We start from the raw sequence: 23167 nt of genomic DNA, 5'->3' as shown, positions 1-23167 counted from the left end.
CTATCATGCATCTCAAACTAGGTTGTTGGTGCAAGAGGCGATTTGATGATTATCTGGTTGGCGTAAGCTGTAAAGTTGAACTCGAGCTGCTCCATGCGCTTATCTGCCAGTTGTACCCCGTGCTAAGTGATTCAGTTCGGGGTACAACATTTGCCCCCAAGCTCCTGCTCGTGCATGACATCACCGCTGACACGCACAGTAGGGGCTTTTAGGCTTCTGTTATGTGAAATCGTTCCCACCCACTACTCGAGTGAGAAACACGTGGCGACCTGTAATAGATGCATGTTTGAATTTCGAGTAATGTGACAACTGTCTTGTCAACTTTTTGCCGTCGCAGGGGTTATTTAATCTAGGCCCTTGGATCCCGAACTGACCTAATCGGGTGACCCAGATTGGTTCCCAAAGTTTATGTATAAATAGGAGAAATAGGCCTGAACCTCACCACCTTTGCATTCAAAAAATTTCTTTTTCCTTCTCAAAACACCTTCAAAACCTTCGGCATTCCCTCATTCTTCGATAGCTTTTAAGCTACTATCTTTGGGGTTGTCATCACTTCCCTCAACTAAACATCCAATCTATAAGTATCTCTATATCCGGTTTAAATTTCATCTTCTTATTTTTCAATAAGTTTTTCAAAATTTTCCAGTATAATTTCTTACTTCGTTATGTTCAAGTTTAATATGGGTTTTTGTTAGGCCAAAAACAATAGTTCTAGGTTTGATTAGAAATAATGTGCATAAAGAAACGAGTAATTTTTTGGGTTTTGAAAGAGGATCATCTGAGTATGTGTGTAAAAATTTGACGGTTTTTAGGTTCAGTTCTGGGTAGCTTAAGGGTTACGATTTCTCGAGTGGTTTTGCATCGCGGATCCCAAAGTATCAGGGGATTTCCTGAGTGTACAGCACGTGGTTACTGGACGTGTGTGGACACACACGTTGTTGCTAGGGGAAATCTTAGCTCATATATCTCTTAGGTCGAATAGATCAAGTTCAAACCCTCGGGTTGCCATACCTTTACCACCATAGCAAGGTTTTATCTTAGGTCGCCTCTAACAAGCCGATTTGTCGCCAGGCGAGCTAACACATGGCCCACCAGAAGAAGTCAATCGTGAGCTTTTCTCCTCAAAGTAAGAGTAAGGTAAACAGATTGCATCTGAGACCCATATTCCCCACGTTGGCCCAATAGTGGATAGGGAGATCATAGTTGACCCCAACGCCTTTTTTGAGGCTGAGCGCATCGAATCCCAGATAAAGACTTAGAGCAAGGTGAATAACATTTTTTTGAGTCACCAGATCGAATTGGGGTCCGAGGGCCTTGTTGCCCTTCCTCCGCTGGAGGAGATCGAAGCTACACTCCACTCCAGGATGACTTCGGGGCCTGGAGTGACGAGCATCTGAAGGTAGGTTTCGTTCTCCCTTTGGACCAATACTTCGTAGATTTTTTGAACTACATCAAACTGGCACCATTCCAGCTTCCCCCCAATTCGTATCAACTTTTAGCGAGGTTGAAATATCTATTCATGAAGCACGAGTGGGAGGTTCCCACCCCCGCCGACATCATGTACTTCTTTTGTCTCAAAGCCAACCCCGAATAGAAGGGGCGAGGTGATGGCTTCTACTACATCACTAGATTCCCCAATACGGCCTCCATCATCGACCTCCCCAGCCACCCGAATGACTACAAGGATCAATTCTTCATGTCAAACGGATTCAAGAATTGTACCCATTGGTATTTCAACCATCCTCGTAAGTTTCTTAGCTCCTTGAACTTTGTACTTGAATTCTTTTTTAATCAAGTTTAAACATATTCTGATTGAGTTGTTACTTTATGCAGCTATATATAGGAGAACGGGGCGGTCAGAGACCCTCAGAGGTCAATATGAGACGTTGGCTCGTATTCTTGCCAAGGAGAAGAAGTTTCTACTGGTAGTTAATAACACTATCATGGTGGCCTGCAAACTGATCCAGAAAGATCAGACACTGGCCATCAGAGCTCGAGGTCCTCCCCCCGAGCTCCCTCCTCCTCAAGAAGTCATCCTTGTCGTTGAAGACTTTAAAGATGAGGAGGTCGCACAGCTTGTGCACAAAAGAAAGGTCTCTAAAGATGGACAACATCCTGACTAAGGCTGAGTTGAATCGAGGGCAGCAGTCGGCACATCCAACCAAGGTAACCCATATAGAGAATTAAATCGAGCTGCTGGCAATTTTAGGCTAGTTTGATTCAACCCATGACAGCTTGTGAGTCAACATCCGATTGATCCAGACCTGAACGTGACCCTCCTTTAGTGTGTGGATCACTTGGTTGTATGCTACAACCATAGCTACCCCCAGTGTACTGTAGTGGTAGATAACGCCCTTCATTTTAGATCCACCATTTTTTAGGAGTACGATACAAACCTTTTGTCATGGCCTTACCTTCGCCAGGGTGTTTTTTCCATGGGTATTAGGCAGGTCACACATGAGTTTAGTTCAGATAAGGAGCCTGAACACTCTAGGTCCCAAAATGTAATAATATTAGAGTCCCCCACTCTTCTGATAGTCCAAGAGTTAGAGGTTTTACCCAGCCAAATTCGTAATCCAAAATTGATCATAGTAGTTTCCTTCTCTATCTCGGAGGGTAAGGTTCTTGCTCTATTCTTTGCCTTGTATTACCCTGACTAATCATTTCTTGGATCTAAATTTTCTACTCATCCTTTTGTAGATGAAGATATAGACCTGAAGGGCGTCTTCAAGTCCGGTGGGGCCGAAACTGGACCTGTCGTCAAGAAGGAGAGAATATCAAAGAAAAGCACCTCCAGAGCCAGAGCTGCCACTGAATCTCCTGCAAAGGATAAGGTGCTAGCTCCACTCAAACAGCAGCAACAAACACAACTTCCAACTCAAGTAACTGTAGTTACCATTCATGAGGCTTCTCCACCTCATCCTCGCGAACCTGCTCCGGTTCTCTAAGTTGTTCAGGGCAAAGCCTCATCTGTGCAGCTCCCAGTCAAGCCACTCAAGGTTGCAAGGATCCAGAAGCGCTTCGAGGGCCCCTCCATGACATGGCGAACAACATGGTGGGTCATGCCAACCAAAAAAATGTCAAGGACCTGAGGGCCATAGAGGAGCATTTCCCAGGGGACGTCTTGGAGTCATCCTTGGGCATGAACCTGACTATAAGTTATCCTTCTTCCTCCTATAGTATTTCCCTTTTTGTTTTTACTTTCGCGAGCTAATCCTGTCATGCATTTTTCTTTTGCACTCTTGTTTAGCTCAAATCTATTGCATTGCCCGATTTCGAGCTCAAAGAGATGAGTTGAAGGCTGCCCTGGCTGCATCCCAAGACAACGAGCGAATAACCAAGGACCAGGTCATTGAGGTGAGCCACCGACGAGACCAGCTGCAGGTCGAGGTCGAATGCCTCAACAAGAAACTTGAGGAATTCGATGTGATAAAAAATAAGTTGTCTGGGGTTGAAGTCAAAGCCAAGGAGGATGCCAAGAAGGCAAAGCAGAATGTCGAGCAAACAAAGCTGGATGTTGTCAAAGCAAGGAACTCCCTGGAGGAGATGCCTTACCAGTGCTGGGAATACAATTAGGAAGGGCATTTCTCCTTTCTAGATGCGGAGCTTTGAGGATGATATCTTACGAAGTTCCAGAGCCAACTCTCGCAAGAGCCCTCCGAGATCGTGGAGGCTTCTGGAGCTGCTGAGGGGAGTGACGATGAAGTGACATCACAAGGGCCAGTTACCAAAGCTCAATGATGTTTATGTTAGGGTTTTATGCCCTAATTAAAACCCAAATTCTTTGTAATCTAATTTTATTATCAATAAAAGAATATAAATCATTTTTTTTTACTTGGTTAATCACTTTGTTCACATGTTTTATTTTCATGATTATTTGATTAATATAAACTTCTATTAAATCCCGAGCATATAGCTAATCTTATTTATAGTGACGTAATCACAGTGGAATATAAATATGATTATATGTTCAAAATAAGTTAGTCCTATGATTAGTCAGTGCACCAGATTTATGCTGACTTGTCAATCTACGATATGATCTACTTACACATTATAGTGTTATGTTCTTTCCAGAACATTAGCAAAGTAGATAAGATCGGATGTATTTGTTACATCGGACAAGACCGATATTGGCAGTTGATAAGATAAGTAAACATACCGTTATTATCTATTCTAGTCATATCATATAGTTGACCATAGGTCAATTCAATCTCAATTCTGAGTGGTTAGTATTCTAACTGATTGTATTATTTGAGTTCTTTGACTTGTTCGTTACCAGCTTACCCTATGGACTAGCCCATACTTACATCTTGGGAACTCGGTAGTATAATTGAGTGGGAGTGTTAATCATAGATATGAACATCTATAGCTTCTGATGAAGAAGTGAAACGATGGTTTCCTTTTATTTTGGTTCAAGGTGTTAAATGATAGAGATCTCATTTCAGTAATTAAATTAGTTTACTGAAATATCATTTACAATGAACTAAGTGTTTTAAGAATAAAATACAATGAGGGGTAAAACGGTATTTTAGTCCTATCTCATTGTAGACCGTCTATAGAGGATTGAGTGACAATTATGGTTGTGACAATGGATAATTAATAGCGTATCTATATTTGTTATAGAGCGTTCTATGAATTCAAGAGTGCAATTCCGAGTCTATAGTGGAGTCGCGAGGAATTAATAAGTTAGTAAATTTATTTGTTAGATTTATGATAACTTATTGGAGCTTGATTTCATAGGCCCATGGTCCCCATTGTACCTTGGATAAAATCATCTAGATAGTCTCAATTAATTGATTTAATCATCAATTAGAATTATTAAAGTTGACCAGGTCAATTTTGGATAGTTTCATAGAGTTGTGTAATTTTGAGAAGAAAAGAGAAATTATGGCAGATTTATTAATTAAGATAAATTGTTATCTAAATTAATAAATAAGTTTAAATCAAGGTTCAAATTATAAATAATTAATTTGATAAAGGATTTAAATAATGATTTAATTAATTAAATCAATAGAAAATAATACAGGCCTTGGTTTTAAGTCCAATGGGCTTATAATCAAATGAGAAATTTCACGAGCCTATAGCCCATGATAATTTCGACCCAGGGCTTTAAAATTGCTATTATTTTATTGATTTTTTAATTAAATTAAATGGCCTAATTGAGTCTATAAAAGGAGTGCTTAGAGAGAAGTCAAAAATAAGTCACAAGTCAGATTTTTTGATAGTTTTAGATTCTCTCTAAACACAAGTCATTTTCTAAGCCTCTTTGTTATTTTCTCTTCTTCTCTCTATATCTATCTCATGTATTGAGAATTGCCCATACTAGTCTAGGTGGTTCTAAGGATACATTGGAAGATTGTGAAGAAAATAGAAGATCGGTTCAATTTCTTGATAATACTCTGCGACAGAGAGGATACAAGAGTTAGAGAAACTGAAGGAAGGACTGTTTCATTCCGCTGCGTATACTGTAAGTATTCTTGTCTTTGTTTCTCTTTGAATTCAATTTTAGAAACATGTTTTAGGATATCTCATATTAATTTTTTTAATATTAGATATACATGAAAATAAATAAAGATCCTGTATAAAGCTAATCTAACAGAGACAACCTGTCCGCTATGAACATGAGGCACATGTCAATATTTTTGACATAGACAAGGATGACCTATTCACCTTTAGAAAGGCAATGAAGGATCCTAAATAGGAAAAATGGCAAGAGGCCATGAACAAAGAAATGGAATCGATGTATTCCAATTTTGTGTGGGAACTTGTAGATCGACCTGAAGATGTCAGGCCCATTGAGTGAAAATGGATCTTCAAGAAGAAAAGAGGTGTTGATTGAAGTAGAGACTTTCAAAGCAAGGGTAGTAGCCAAATGTTACACTTAGAGAGAGGGTATCAATTATGAATAGACATTTTCTCCTGTTGTCATGCTAAAGTCCATACGCATCCTCTTATCCATAGTTGCTGCCTATGACTATGAGATATGCCAGATAGATGTCAAGACAGCTTTCCTAATGGCTATCTTGATGAAAGTATTTATATGTTACAACCAGAGCGGTTTGTGAAGAAAGGGGAAGTTCATAAGATGTGTAAGTTGCTAAAATCCATTTATGGATTGAAGCAAGCACCTAGATCTAGGAACATTACCTTTGATGAGACAATTAAAACATATGGCTTCGAACATGATGTCGATGAATAATGTGTGTATAAATATGTCAAAGGTGAAGTGGTGATTTTCTTAGTTCTTTACGTGGATGACATTCTTCTCATTGGAAACAATGTAGAGACACTGTCAAACGTGAAGAAGTGGTAAGCTGAAAAGTTTCAAATGAATTATTTGGGTGAAGCAAGCAATGTTCTAGGAATCCAAATCCTAAGGGATAGGAAGAACAAGCTCTTGAAACTTTCTCAAGCTAATTATATAGATAAGGTGCTTGAAATGTTCTCAATGGAAAATTCCAAGAAAGGTCAGTTACCGACCATACATGAAATTACTCTTTCCAAAGAGTAATGTCCAAAGATACCTCAGGAAGAAGAGGTCATGAGAAAGTATCCTTATGCCTCAGTAGCTGGAAGTATAATGTATGTTATATTGTGTACTAGGCCCGACATATGCTATGCAGTGGGAATTGTAAGTCGTTGTTAATCAAATCCTAGTTTGGAACACTGTATTGCAGTAAAGCACATTTTCAAGTATCTTCGGAGAATGAAAGATTATATGCTTGTATATTCATGGGGTGAGTTAAACCCTACTAGATACATTGATTTTGATTTCCAAACAGACAAAGACAGTCGTAAGTCGACGTCTAGGTCAGTGTTTACTCTTGGTGGAGGAGCTGTAGTATGGAGAAGTATTAAACAATCCAGCATTGTAGATTCAACCATGGAAGCCGAGTATATAGCGGCTTGTGAAGCAGCTAAGGAAATTGTTTGGCTTAGGAGTGTCTACACTAATCTAGAAGTAGTTCCAAATATGGAGAAGCCATTAATCATGTACTGCGACAACAATGGAGCAGTAGCTAACTCTAAGGAACTTAGAAGCCACAAGAAAGGAAAGCATATAGAAAGAAATACCATCTAGTTAGAGAAATAGTGCACCGAGGTGATGTGACAGTTATGAAGATAGCGTCGGAACAAAACCTGGCAGACCCGTTCACCAAGACACTTCCTGCAAAGTCGTTTATTGGTCATGTTTGCAATATGAGATTGAGAGAGATGCCTCACTTTCTTTGAGGGCAAGTGGGAGATTGTTAGGGTTTATGCCCTAAAAGCATGTGAAAAGACATTTTATTGTCTTAAATAAAAGTACAATTTTATTATCTTTGAATGTTATAATTATAGTTTGAATAATTTGTATAAATATCAAAAAATTTCATATTCATTTATGAGAATATGATCTTGTATTCATACGAGAGAATTAGATTCTTGACCATTCCTATCATTCAGAAATGACAAAAGGATAGAGAATCTAAAGGAATGAGACATTATTCCGCTACGCATCTCATAAGTATTTTATGTTGTTTTATGTATTGATGAGTTTATTCATATGTGAGCATGTTTTGGTGTTTTCTATTTTCTATTATGTATATGAAAATAGGAAGCATGCATCTAGACAAATATTTAAGTTCCTACAGAATCTTAATGGCGTTAGCATTGGAAGTACTCCATTGGACTCATCCACACACTTATCTCTAAAACGAGACTCCTCAATTCTAAGGTGCTTTAGAATTTCTTCCAAAGATATACCCTCATTCTTACGGGGAATCTTCTTTCTTTAGCCACTCCAAGATGGAGGCAACTTGGCTATTATAGCACCCACCAAAAAAAAAATCGGCAAGGTTATCTTCAAAGTAGATAACTTGTTCACAATGATTTGGAGTTCATGCACTTGAGGGAGTAGGGGCTTCTCATCAAAAAAATTGAATTCCATGTATTGAGTTATTAGAAATTTCTTTGTACCTTCTTCCTCGACCTTATACTTGTTTTCAAGTGCTTCCCAAATTTCCTTTTCCGACTTGGTGTTGGTGTAGAAATTATAGAGGCGATCCGAGAGAGCATTGAAGATGTGACCACGACATATGAGTTCATATTCATCCCGCTTTTCCTTTGTTTAATGATGTCTTAAGAGTCACCATCCTTTGGTGGATCCATAGCCTTGAATTCCTTATCCAAGATGTAGGCGACCTTGAATATGGTGAGAATGAACTTAATTTTGTCTTGTCAACGAACATAGTTTGAGCCATGAAATTTGTCTAGCCTCACAAAATCTTGAGACATGTACTTGAATATCGAAATTTGAAGAGCTTTCTTCCATTGTAGTGAGGATTAGAAACTTTAGAACCCTAGGATTTAGAAATTAGAAATAAAAAAAACCCCTAGGAAAAGAGAATTAGAGATTTTGAATGTTGGGAAGGATCAAAACAAATCATAAACAATTATAATTGAAAGAATTAATTGCAATATAAACAAACAAAGAAGAATTTATGGAGAAGAAAATGTAACCCTAGAACATGAATTTGATTAGGAAAATCAAATTTGAGAATCAAAAGTTTGACACAATTGAAATTGTTGTCCAAAATCTCTATTCTTAGCATTTCTTTATGAATTGATTAAGGCTACAACAATGGTGGAATGATAATGTGATTTACAAGTCGTCAAATTCAACAAGTCAAGCAAATCTTGATGAATTTCTTGGAGAAAATAAGTAATCTTGGAGACCTAGAGGGAGAGAGAGGTTAGAGAGAAAGAGATGTGTAATCAACACCCCAAAAACTCTAAATGACCCCATATATAGTGTAGGCACCGTCATTAGTGTTAACCAATGAGATTAGAGCATTTTAAATTTAATTTTGAAGAAAGAAAAAAAAAGCATTTGTATGGATGTCGTACGGACATCCCATGTTGTGTCGCCATCTAATAGGTGATGCATTACTTGGCAAGTGATATGTCGCCCCCTAGGTGGTGATGCATCGCCTCTTCCAGGTTTTGGCATTTTTTGCCTTCAAGCAATGCATCGCCTCTCAACAGGAGATGCAACGTCTAAGAGCTCTCGAGCCTCCAGAAAGTGTCTTAAACACTTCTAGATGCTCCCAAATTTTTTTGGCACTCTTATATATCCCAAAGTATCACTTTGGACCCAAAATTATAATTTTTAGATGCCTATAACAAAAACTTAAATTTTACATCTTCATTATGTGAAACCATTAGGATTTTGCACAATGCTTGTAATGTGATTGATGTGCAACTTTAATTATTATTTTATTAAAGATACATGTTTGAATTTGATTTAATACATTTTGAATAATAAAATAATGAAAATATCAAAACCTTAAAATTATAATATATAAATATTATTGATTCTAGGTGCGAAATAAGTTTTTCAAGATATCCATATCTCACTTAAAAATATATATATATCCTATTTTTTTCTCTTAAAAAAAAAAAAAACTTGATTTCTAAGCCTATACTAAGATATCATACGTTGAGTACATCTTGTGAATCACAAATCAATCTCATTGTTTCTCTATATGCCCACACACATTTTGAGGTGTAGAAAACGACTTTGGAGATATTAATCTCATAATTTCTCTACATGCTCACACACGTCTTGAGGTGTAGAGAACAGTTTGGAAGATCGTGGTTGAGTTCTTGACGTAAAACTTATATTGAGTGTCCCAAACCGCTTGTCTTAACTTATTTTAAGTTGTTTTAGCTTCTAGGATTAAAAATGCATTTTCAAAATAGTTTGGGTAAAAAATAAAAAAAGTGATATTTTTTTTTAATTTAAAAAGTATTTTTGTAAAAGGTAGAATTCCTAGCTTTTTTTCAAAAGACATTTTTGAGAAACTAATTTTAAAATTAGAATAATTTATTATTCCTAATTTACTTATACAAAATCTATTATAATTAATATTCAAATACTTTAAAATTAACATTTCATTAAAAAAAATATTTATATAATAGTTATAAAATAAATTAAATCCTATATTTTTAGCTATAAATTTTTGTCAATCACACCCTAAAATAATGCTAAATTTACACATTGAAAACTTAAATTTTTAAATATTCTTATTTTAACTTCATAAAATATCTAATATAAACAAAAAATTAATGATAACTATCTAAAAATTAGAATTAAGTTTTCAAAGTATTTCAAAAGAATCAAGCGCATAAGTTAATAATTTTAATTTAGTGAAACAAAACATTTGACTAAAGTAACTCAACTTTTAAAAGGTAAAATAAGAAAATGGCAACAAAAATGAATGATGCTTCAATCGAAAAAAAATCTTGATTTTAAGCAACAAAAAAAAGTTTACTTAAAATTGCAAAAATCTGTTTTATTTTTTTTTGGAGGAAAATCTGTTTTTTTATTATTATTATTGAGGAAAATAATCTGTTAATGGAACATGAAAAGAGAAAAAAATAGTGATAACTAAAAAATTTAAAGATATAATAGTAGTATTATGTCTTTCTCAAAATATATATATATATAAATAAATATTAGTATTTATGTCTCGTTTCCTCTCTCCTGAAAAAGCCAACTTTTTTTTTTCTTCAGAATCCCTCGTTTCCTTATTATATCAACCAAACCCAAACCCCAACTCAACACCGAGATCACCTTTTCTTCTTCTTCGTCTTCTCCTCTCTCTCTCTCTCTCTATATATTTATAATTGTATAAATACACATATATCTAAAATCTGTACCCTATACTTTTTCTCAGGCTAGAAAATTCCTGATCGAATTCCGATAAATTTTCTCGATTTTAGGGTTTTTGATTTTTGCTATTGGTTTTGGAAAATCCTACCAGAGAATTATTGAGATGGAATCGGAGGATGACTTCGACATGCACGATGCCAACGATGATGAGGACGACGACAATGACGACCATTTCTATAGTGGTGGAGACGATGATGCCGCCGCCGCTATGGACAGCGACGACGCCGACATCGGCGATTACGAGTTTATCGATAACGATTCTGATGATTCGGATGATGTTATCACTAATCGATATCAGGTGGATAATTCCTTTTTTTAGCTTTAATTTCACAAAAGGTTTTTTTTATGATCGTTTTTTGTTCTGCGTATTTTTTTTCTTTCCGATTATAGTAATTTATTTCTTATTGGTCCTGGTTGGAATGAACTAGGAAGTGTTGCCCATGAATAATTGCATAGGTGCTAGGTCGATTTTGATGTGTTGTATTGCCTGTATCGGCTATTAAATACGTTATTTTATCTTAATTTGTCCATGTTTTTGTTAGTTATTATGGGTAACATCAATATCATGGTATAAATTTACCTGTGTACTCTTAGGCAAAGGGTATTCATTCAGAAGAATGGATGAATTTGCAAATTGCGTCCTTTTAATTTTAATTATTACGTTTTTTTTTGTAATTTGATTTTCTACCTTATTATTGGAGAAGGATGTTTCAGCTGCATTGGGAAAATTCTAATCTATATAAAATTGTTCTGGAAATTTAATTTTCTCTTGTTTGTGGTAGCAATTGTTCAGCTTGATTTTTTATTTTTGTGTTGGTTGGGTGCTTCTTATTCTGAATCAAATTGGTTCCTTTTAATTTTAATTATAACGTGTTTTTTTGTTTAAATTAGATTTTCTGCCTAATTCTTGGAAAAGTATGTTTCAACTGTATTCGGAAAATTTTAATTTATATAGAAATTTAATTTACTCTTGTTCGTGGTAGTAATTATTGAGCTTGATGTTTGTGTTGGTTGGCTGCTTCGTTCGTATCACAATACTTGGATTGATTTTATGGCACTATTTGGCGAGTAGAGAACTTGACTCTCTTCACTTAGCGAAGTAGTCACCCAAGAGGGGTAGCTCAACCGGTCAAGTTTGTGGTTTGCTCCTGGGCACCTTCATAGATTTTGCTATAGTTTCATGATCTTCAAATATTGTAGGTTAAGCAGAGAGTCTCAATATCAAACTTGGGGTTGCTAAGAAAGTTTGGAAATTTCTGGGGTATTCCCCCGCCACACACAAAAAAAAAAATAGCTCAGTAGTGCATATTGAAACGATGAGCTACTGTCACTGTCAGATTTGCTTAGTTTGGCAGTGCATTAGAAAATGTATCCTCTCTATCTCATAAAAAAAATCTTTAAGGTATTCCTGTTTGGATAACTTGTGAAAGGAAATAGTGCTTTGTTTTGAAGGCAAAAGTAACACATTTTTAAGTTTAGAAATTAAAGTGGGACTAATGTTGTTAACTTTTTATTTATTGTCTGTTATGGGACAAAACAGATATATGTTTAAACATTTACATGTAGCTGTTGTATAAAGCTAAGTGGATGAATGGGCGTATGTTCTCAAAAGTTGTACATGGTATGATGTTTGTTGAACTGGTTTAATAATATATGCTTTTAGGTAGGTGTTATTGGAGGGAAATAGGAGTAGGTCTTTAGCAATTATAAAGCATTTTTAACTGTAAGCATGGTGTCGAGGATAAGAATATTATGTTGAAGTGTTCAATTCTAGTTCAGTTGTTTATGGTAGCAAGTTAGCAACTTTAAAAATGGAATGACATATTGGCTTCTGGCCAAATGTTTACTTCAGAATGGTGAAGTGTATTGGCATTATGATGCCAACAAATTGTTACTACTTTTCTGTCTAAATATTTAGTAGTGGCCATAGCTGATGTAATTTTATGTTGTCTTGTCACAGCAAAACTATACAGTTTTGAATGAAGAAGATATTTGTCAACGTCAGGAGGAAGATATCATGAGGATATCTACTGTGCTTTCTATTCCGAAGGGTGCAGCTAGCATACTGCTCCGCTACTATAATTGGTAAATTTATGTGGTCTTTTTTCTTTTTTTTTATGTATATATATATGGATTCTAGATCTATAAACACAGCTAAACATGAAATATTTTATTTATTTTTCAGTTATATTTGTTTAAAGTCCGAGCTTGTATTTTCCATTCTTATTTGATAGGGTTGAGGTTATTATGATGAATTGGTGTGTGTGCTTGGTCTAAGTAAGCTGTTATTTATTTTATTAACAGGAGTGTTAGTAAAGTACATGATGAGTGGTTTGCAAATGAGGACAAGGTTCGCAGGGCTGTTGGCTTTCTGGAGAGACCAGCTATTGAATATCCTAATGCCAAAGAAGTAAGCCTGTCACGTTGAGTTTGTTGGATAAGTAGCATTTTTTTTTTGGAAAGCTGGTTATGCGATGTCTTATTATTGACTTTGTGCACTCTCAAACATCGACTTTGTGCACTCTCAAACTGGATTACAAGGTTTTAATTGCTCGTTAATTTTTGACAGTTGACTTGTGGGATTTGTTTTGAAGCCCATCCTCGTGATAAGATTCATTCTGCTGCTTGTGGTCATCCTTTCTGTAGTTTGTGCTGGACAGGTTTGCTTCAGAATGTATTATTTACATTATATCTAGATTGCCCTTATAAAGGAAAATTCTACCTGCATCACCATAGTTGAATCTGGTTCATTTCTTGAGTGAAACCTTACTTCTTAATGTTGGTAAAAGTAATATTTTTAGTTGACTCTCATCCCAATCTTATTATAAATTTGTGAAGATTTGGGAGGAGGTCACTCATGGACATGTGACCTTTGTCTCTTTTTCAAAAAAAAAATAAAAAAATTTTAGTTGACCTTACCAGATTTAAACTTTACTTCTTAGTGCCGCCAGACAGGTCTGCTTCAGAATGTGTTATTTACATTTGAATCTAGTTCGTTTCTTGAGTGAAACTTTACTTCTTATTGTTGGTAACAGTAATTTTTTCAGTTGAACTTACGGGTTCTAAGCTTAATTTCTGATCAATCTTATTATAAATTTGTCAAGATTTATTATAAGAATTTTAGAATTTTATAATTCATGGCTGAAGATGCAACTTTGGTGACTATTCTTTATCCGATGGTTGGAGTCCTACCATGTCACTTGTTTTAAAGTTTTTTTTGTAGTTTCAACCTAATATTTAATTTTATCTCATTTGGGACATTTATCATGGAAGACTGGCTTAGCTCTGTTTTGTTGTTGCATAGTAAGTTTCTCCACAAAGAAACCAAATTTGCCTGTTTGCCTTGGAAAATCAATGATTCCCTTAAGGTTTTAACCTCTAACTAGGTTGTCTGTGCACTTAATATTCATGCTAACAGTTAGCTACAAACAATTGGTAGGAATGTTGAGTTTCTTATAAAAATATTATACAATTCAGAAAGAAAGAACGAAAAAAAAATAAAAAGTTCTAGTAGAGCGGAACAGTAACTGTGAAATGAAAATTGATTTTTTTTTTAAAAAAACATTGGATAGTGCTGACCACCTATTATGAAGCTGTAGTTAATTAAGATCTGGTTATTTTGTACCTGTACCTGTACCTGTTCCTGGTCTATTTTCTTTTGTTTTCTACTAAGTGGTCTGTTTAATTCATTACTGCTCACTTCATATCTAACAATCTGGGTTTCTGTTTCGATTTTATTTTATTTATTTTTTATATTTGAAATTTCTCTTGTGATATGACATTTCCATCTCATCCCACCCCTTCTTTTAGGTTATATTAGTACAGCCATTAATGATGGTCCTGGATGTTTGATGTTGCGATGCCCTGATCCATCTTGTGCTGCTGCTGTTGGTCAAGATATGATTAATGGCTTATCTTCTGATGAAGACAGGGAGAAATATTGTCGTTACTTTATTAGATCTTATGTTGAAGACAATAGGAAGGTAATTAATTTAACTTTGGACTTTGATGAATTGAGGAAAACCCCCCTCTTGTACAATAATTAGAAATGCAGCTCTGGAAACATGTTCCAGTGGGTTTTATGACGATGAACATGCTTAAATTAAGATATAGAGTGTGACCAAGTGATGGTTTCTTTTTAGTTGATTGTATGCATGAAAATGTAGAATTGAGTTGCAACTCCCACTGAAGCTTTATATGTCAAGACTTTTTTATACAGAAAAATTGCTTATTTATCTGACTAAAAGTTCTATGTATTTTTTTTTGTTAGTATTTTCTTTATGTAGATTTTCTTGGCCTAGCCTTCAGTTTCTCTCTTTTTTTCACTTCAATATTTTGTATTTTTTAAGTTCAACACAAGTTGATTGTTTTTTGTTTCCTTTACTTTTGCTTAACATACATGATGATTATTCTTGTTGAGACATCATTTATTCGCAATTATGCTATAAGTCAGTGTTGTTTCATATTTTCTCCAAAATAACAAAGGCTATGGTTTGTTGATTATATATGAAGTTATATTTTTGTGGGTTACTTTTGCAGACCAAATGGTGTCCAGCTCCAGGTTGCGATTATGCTGTAGATTTTGTGGTTGGTAGTGGAAGTTATGATGTTACTTGTCGGTGCTCCTACAGTTTTTGCTGGAATGTAATCTCTCTCGCTCTATGTTTATATAAATATATATCTATCTATAATCTATAACATATCTATCTATCTATAATCTATCGATCTATAACATATATCAAGATGGTTACTATTCATTGGTAAAGTTATTTTGGCTAATATTAACAAAATTATAATTATAATTAAATAAAATGTGTATCCAAATATGTATATATGATTGATTAACTATATTTAAAATATATATTAAATGATGAATGTATAATATTATAATATTAAATCTATTTATCTAAATATATTATAATTAAATATATCACTTAATATATAATATTTATCTAAATATGTAACTTTTTTATATATGTTATAAAAAAAACATTATTTTTATTTTCAATAATTAAACTTATAAAATTATCTCTTAATTATCTCTTTTTATTAATAATCTATGTTTAATCTATTTTATTTTCTATTCTCTTTATCTAAAATGGAAATTTTTGAAAATAAAAGTATATTTAATATTTTTCTATAATTTTTTTAATAGTAATATAAATTTCTACAATTTTAATTAATCACTTCTTATATTTTGAAAACAATAAAATTATTTAGTATTATCATTTTTCAAAATATAACTTTACAAAATAATAACTTTGAAAATTTTATTATTTTTGTTGATTAAACATAATACATATTTATATGTAATATCAATAGTAAAATTTATAAAATAATCTATTTTATTTTATATTCTCTTTATCTAAAATGCAAATTATCACTTAATATATAATGTGTATTTAAATATGTATGATTGATTAAATATAATACATATTTATATGTAATATTATCTATTATAACTAAATTATAATTTAATTATTTGTCAATGTTTTAATATTGCAAAAATAAATTATTTTTATTCTCATTAAATTTATAAAATAATGTATTTTATATTCTATTCTCTTTATTTAAGATGCAAATTTTTGAAAACAAAAGTATAATAATAATTTTTCTATTATTTAAAAAAAAACTAATAGAAAGCTGTACAATCTTTAACCCATCACTTCTTATATCAAACAACAAAAATATTTACTATTATCTTTTTTCAAAATACAACTCTACAAAAAATAATAACTTTGAAATCTTTATTATTTTTGTTTTATCAAATGATCCATATGTGGCACTACATTTTTTAATAAAAAAAAAGAAATACAAAAGAATTTCAATTTGAATTTAAAAATTGTATATCATATACATATTTAATTTCTTTGATTAATATTCAATTTTTATGTTTACAATATTAAATAAAATAGGGAATATACTTATTTGATACTATATTTTAACAAAATACAACTTTGGTATCCTAATATTTTCAATAATAATCATCAGGGACTCTCTAATTTAAAAACCAGTATAAAATAGTACTTTGACTCAAATTTAGTCAACAAATTACAAGTACCAAATGAGTATTCACAAATAACAATACGCCATTTTATATTAATTTTCAAATTACAGGAACTAATAATTATTATCAAAAAAATTTCCAACTTAACATGTGCCAATATATATATACGTGGATTGTGTCCCATAGATATGATGTATTTTGTTTAGCTCACTGTTTATGTCCTAAAAGGATACTTTCTCAAATTTATGGAACTTATTGTTATGGTCGTTTTTTTCAGTCCTAATACTCAATTGGGGCTTGGTTCAATCACATGTTTAATTCCTCTTGGGTACCTAGAAGTACCTTTTTTTTTAAAAAAAAGAAAAGAAAAGAAAAATGTCTGACCCTGATCTTACAATTTGACTTTGCAGTGCACTGAGGAAGCTCACCGTCCAGTTGATTGTGGCACTGTTGCCAAATGGATTTTGAAGAATAGTGCTGAATCTGAAAATATGAATTGGTACGGGACAGGATTTTTAATTATTATGTCTGGTCTTACTCTTTAATCTATGTTGCATTGTAATTTTCCTATTTTTCTAAAGATGGTGGACAACATTAGTGATGCTGTCGAGCAATAGGATGTCTATTGAATGAATAGCCTAGTATCAAACATCAAAGAATCCTTCTGCTAATTGTTTGTTGTTATGCTTCTCCATTTGCATTAAACCCTAGGCTACTGATAATTTGGGACCTTGTCATTAAGATACAGTTGTTTTGAAGGTGTTAAAGTTTTGGTGCTAAGTTGGTTGGTTGATTGAGTGTGAAATCAGAAGTCATAAAAAAAGCATTTATTCTCTGTAGCTGGTATTTATAACATAGATTTGAATCATATCGTGCAGCATTGGTCTTCTATCCCCCCCCTCTCTCCCCTTTAATTTTTCTTTTTCTTCTCCAATTGTGATTTCCTCAGTCGTGTCATGGCTACTCTGAAGTGAGTTTTCTCATATTTCCCTCTACTTGGATTTCTTGTATTATGACTATGGCGATGAATCACTTATTTCAGAAATCAGGGCTATTTTGAGGGAGAATGTAATTTTAACTGCTGGTTCAAATCATGACATGAATACAAGATGTCTAGGTCTAGTTAGGATCTATGAATGGCTTGGCTCACTGTCTTTACAAGATGCTTTATTAAGACTTCTCTGGGTACAAAATGCTGTGTTCTAATTTATACATCTTTGGTGATTTTCAGGATATTGGCTAATTCTAAACCCTGTCCAAAGTGCAAACGGCCGATTGAGAAAAACCAAGGGTGTATGCATATTACTTGCACTCCACCTTGTAAATTTGAGTTTTGTTGGTAAGATTCTTTGCAACTGTAAATAGAACTCAGTTTAATTGGAATTACAGGTTTGCTAATTAACTTTTTGCATTTTGTAATTCTAGGAAGGGGTGTTTTGTTGCATTACTCTTTTGTTCTTAGTTAATGTCATTTGTATATGTGAATGCCTTTTGTCATGTGAATCATTGAATTACTGGTTCTAGAGGAATAGAGATCTTTTGTTCAGAACATTGTTTATCATGGATGACTGAAGCCCATTATATTTTCTATTTGTATCATCTCTTTCTTTTCTTTTGTTTTTTTGGCCCATTTCTTTTCTCTTACTAATTCCTTTCAAGAAGAAGTTTACTTGTGGTTGCTTAATCCTAATGAATTTATTAATGCTTCTAGGCTCTGCCTTGGTGCTTGGTCGGACCATGGTGAGAGGACTGGTGGTTTTTATGCATGCAATCGTTACGAAACAGCAAAGCAAGAGGGAGTGGTATATATCAATACAGCTTAAATGTTTATTTGTCACTTGAGACATGTTTCCCTAGACTTTTGGTGCTATATTTAAGTGAGTCAATTTTACAGTATGATGAAGCTGAGAAAAGAAGAGAGATGGCCAAGAACTCGCTAGAGAGGTATACTCATTATTACGAAAGATGGGCAACTAACCAATCGGTATGTACCAGTTCGCCAAATGTGCTAATATTCTTTCAGTTGTTGACGTTTCAATTTAGTCTTTTTTCCTTTTTACTTTGATGATTCTTCTGTTATGATTTATAGCAGAAATTGATCACTCAATATGCGAAGCATTCCTTTTTTTTTCTGCATGGACAATGTTGATTTTAAGGGAAAAAAAGAGTGAAACAATGTACCTTAAAATAGTACCCTTAGTTTACCTTTGGAAAGTGGGATTGGATTAAAAAATAGAAGAGATAAACATAGAATTAGGAGAAAATAAGTTGGATGCAAAGTTGTTAACTTTTTTTTTCTTACCCTGCAATACATAAAAATGAGGGATTGGATAGGATAAAATTATCTCTCAAGTTTTGCAATTAGATTAAGCTATCCCATGTTAGGAGGATTAATTATTTTTTTTAATAGTCTCTCTAATTTTACAACAAAATCACTCTCCAATTTCACAACAAAATCAAATGATAAATATTATCCAATCCAATCCCACCAAAAGAAAATAAAAAAAATTCAAGCCCACTTTCTACTTTGACCTTATTATCTTTTGACAGAAGCGCTTCATTCCCCGTTCATTTAATAGATATATCCCTTTGTAGTAATAGCTGCAATTACCTTTGGAATGTTTTGTTGAATGTATGTTCTGCGTGTTTACTTAGGTGCTTCTTTATATCTAATGTTTCATGCAGGAATGTTTTACTTTTATTACTTTGTAGAAAATAATAATTTTTACTTCAGCTAATAATTTACCAATTTAAAAAAGAAATTGTAGGATCAGTTTAGTGATTGGAATATAGGGAAAAGATAAAAGGAGTGAAGGAAGGCCAATGAAGAATGCGTTAGAAATAGAAATAGAAGAGTAAGAAGATAAGAGAGTGATGTATTCTTATCACTAATTCCAATAGCCTGTCCATATAATTAGGCCTGGTCAAATATGCAGTTCTTACTGAATGAAATCAAAATTAAACAAAATTTGAATTTTACAAATCAAACTTAAAGTGAATTGAAATAGCAAATAAACCCATATCCACATAGTAATCTAGAATATCATAAGCATCTAGTATTTAGACATCATCAACCCATTTATGAATTCATAAGTTTTGAATTGTGACAATAATTGGTACATACATTTGCCTTGACGACTCTTTTCAAACTCAAGGTCCAAAAAGTGAGTTGTGAAAATTAGGAATTCATGAGTTTTGTATTTCAAGACATGAAAATGTCACAGAATTACTATAGGTTTCTGGATATTATTTAATATACAGTTCAGACTCCACTAACATCATTTACAGACAGAGTGGGTCAACAAAATACAACACTTGGTAAGGGTATATATATTGTGGCTATTTCCTTTTTTAGTATTTTATACCAGCCGTTTCTTATAACAAGTCAATTAATTCCTATCAGCTAGTTTGACTTTGATTCGTCTTTGTAGTGAGGTTTTAACAAATAGAATGTGGTGTTTGTTATTCTTTGTTGTTTTGACCCTTGCTAGATTGTCAAGGAACTGTGGATTCTTGCTCTTTTATTATATACGTAATGGTGGAGTCTGATTTCTTATTTTTCATTCTAATTGCAGTCTAGGCAAAAAGCACTTGCAGACTTACAGCAAATGCAGAGCGTGCATGTAAGCATTATTATTACTTTTTTTTTTCTCTTTTCTGAACCAATTATTAGTTTAGTGATGATCTAGTGTGATATGTGCTATCAAATTGTAGATTTCTTCATGTGATATATATACATATTTATGATGTAAGTGATATATTGTTAGTTTCATGATCAAATTGTAGAGTACTTAAATTAATAGGTGGATATTATTATTATTGGTTTTTTTAACCCCCCTCTCTCTCATGCTTATTGTATATTTTTGAGAGGCTGATAGTTTTGACCATGCACGACTTTCTTTTAGGATTCATGGAGTTTTAACTCAATCAATTGCTAATTAGCAAAGGCACATGTTCTTATTAATGTATAAAAATGTGGGACATGCCCCTCAAGTGGTTGTTCTTTTGGTTCACCAATCTTGAATTAGATCTTTAGTTCTTTTTTTCGAATAGAAAAGGAAATAGCACTGCAGAAGTATGCCTTATTATTTTTTGAGCAAAGTATATCCCAAGAGAACAGTATTTCGACTCTTTCCTATTTTGTTTATAACATTAGCTTTTTGTATGTTAACTGTTCATGCCTACTTATCACTTAAAAAAAAAAAATACTTTGCTGCCAACAAATAAGTTCTCTTCAGTTGTAACTATCCTAATTTATAAGATATTTCTGCTTTTGTTTTGCTCAAGCAATATTTATCTTCAATATATAAACCGTGTGTTATTCCTGTGATTGGAGGGAGGCAGATTTTTTTTTTTGTTTTCCTGTTCTACATTTACTTGGCTGAGACTGTTCCTATTGTTACTTATCTAAGTTTTACAATTTATTCAATTTTTAGCTTGAGAAGCTGAGTGACATACAGTGCCAACCTGAGTCACAGCTAAAGTTCATAACAGAGGCCTGGCTTCAGGTAAGATAATTTAACTTTTATTTCAAGGTACAGTTTCTTCACTCGAAGAAATGAAATAATGTTTTCCTTACTATTTTTTTTTTCAGATCGTTGAGTGCAGGCGTGTTTTGAAATGGACATATGCTTATGGATATTATTTACCAGAGCATGAACATGCCAAGAGACAGTTCTTTGAGTACTTGCAAGGTTAGTAGTATTATTGAGCTTGATTCTAAACTTATCTTTGTATTGCCCTCTTTTAAGTTTTAACTTTGGCTTTTTGTGCAGGTGAGGCAGAGTCTGGGTTGGAAAGACTTCATCAATGTGCAGAAAAGGAGCTACATGTTTACCTTAATGCAGAGGGCCAATCAAAAGACTTCAATGAGTTTCGCACAAAACTTGCTGGACTGACCAGGTAGTTGCCAAACCAAAAATTTACTTGGCTTTTTTCTCTGAATCAGAAGGTCCAGTTTCATTGAGGATACTTCACTTGGTTATGGTCTCGTTTTAATTCAGTTAGATCTTTAAGCACATATGCTTTATTGTAGTCCTTGATGGGTCAGATTATACTCAGTCCTTATAATTGAAATTGTCATATATGAAGGAGATAACACAACTTTTCATATTGTCTACTTATTTTGTTTTGACAACAACAGCGTTACCCGAAACTACTTTGAAAATTTAGTTCGAGCTCTAGAGAATGGCCTATCCGATGTGGACTCGCATGGTGCCTGTAGCAGGACAGCAAACACAAAGAGCTTGGGAGGTACAAGTAGTAAGGGGAAAGCCGGGAAAAGCAAGGCCACGACATCTAAGTCGAACAGAAACATTGACGATACAGGCCACTGGTCTTGTGACCATTGCACCTTTGCCAATGTCAGATCAGCTCCTGTCTGTCAGATGTGCCAGCAACGCCGGTAAGTCTCTTTTCCTTTGCAAATCGTCAGGCTAGGGGAGCCTGAGCTTTCTGTCAATGCTTGATAATTGTGGTGGAGAACTACCCTAGAGGGTTGTTTGAGAGGAGATCCTGTTCTCGCCCTTCTTTGGAATTGTGAAGGCAAAGCATTGTGTGGGGGGATAAGAAGGTTACAAGGAAAAGGAATTATAAAACTATATTGTCTGTCTGTTACTGATATATGAGCTATTGTATATAGTGTTGCTTGTTCAACGTATCGTGGCTGTCTAGTTCCCATGCAAATGCATATTCACCTGTATTTTTCTTGTTTATTATTTTAGTTACTTTTAAACTGTAGCAAAGTTTGAGGCATTCAAGCAGGTGTGGAAGAACAATTTGGGGGCAACAAACTGAATTGACCTCTGCATTAATGAAATAAATATGTACTATATATTTCATTATTGCTCTGCTGGTAATTTGAGTTGGAGGGTTTCTGGCATTTCCCCATTAAGCTCAGCTTGCTGAATTGTACTTGTTATCAGTCACAGTTAAATATTTATATTTATTATATATGTAGTATTTATACAAGCATATTTTAGTGATTGGGCAGGTTTTTTTTTTTTTTTTGGAATTCCCTATTATTCAATTTTATAATTCTTTTGAATTCTTGATAATAAAATAAAAATGATATTGATTTTTCCCCCCCATTATGTGTAGAAATTTAGAATTCACATATTTAGCGAACAAGTTGTATCATTCTCTATAATCTATCTATAATCTACACTGGTGAATGCGAGATTTGGACTGCTAGGTTTTTTTTTTATTTCACATCAGCATACCTATTTACTTGACTAATTGATGACTTCAACAATTTGTCACTAATTCAATATATTGAACACTGGGTATCATATGGTGTCCGATACAGTAGTTGGTTAAAATAATTTCAAGTTAAATTTGGGGTTCCAATCGGAAGAAGCATCGAGTAGTGTTGTTAGGTCACCAAGGGTGTCCATAGCAACTCCAATAAATTAGTTGATAGTCTCTAATTCCACAGAATTAAT

At 33.7% G+C, this 23167-nt stretch overlaps 1 protein-coding gene across 1 annotated transcript; it reads left to right on the top strand.

The window, feature by feature from the left end:
* Positions 1-10540: 10540 nt before the first annotated feature.
* Positions 10541-22709, top strand: LOC133788624 (probable E3 ubiquitin-protein ligase ARI8). The gene is made up of 15 exons (XM_062226182.1): positions 10541-11015; positions 12678-12802; positions 13022-13127; positions 13287-13377; positions 14528-14700; positions 15257-15361; positions 17135-17223; positions 17956-18063; positions 18436-18526; positions 18619-18708; positions 20300-20347; positions 21161-21232; positions 21319-21418; positions 21500-21626; positions 21868-22709. The coding sequence occupies exons 1-15, from the start codon at positions 10821-10823 to the stop codon at positions 22130-22132; spliced, it is 1785 nt and encodes a 594-aa protein (XP_062082166.1). The 5' UTR covers positions 10541-10820; the 3' UTR covers positions 22133-22709.
* Positions 22710-23167: the final 458 nt, after the last annotated feature.

This window comes from Humulus lupulus, chromosome 7, assembly GCF_963169125.1.
Source record: "Humulus lupulus chromosome 7, drHumLupu1.1, whole genome shotgun sequence".
NCBI lineage: Eukaryota > Viridiplantae > Streptophyta > Magnoliopsida > Rosales > Cannabaceae > Humulus > Humulus lupulus.
This window is presented reverse-complemented; position numbering and strand designations above follow the sequence as displayed.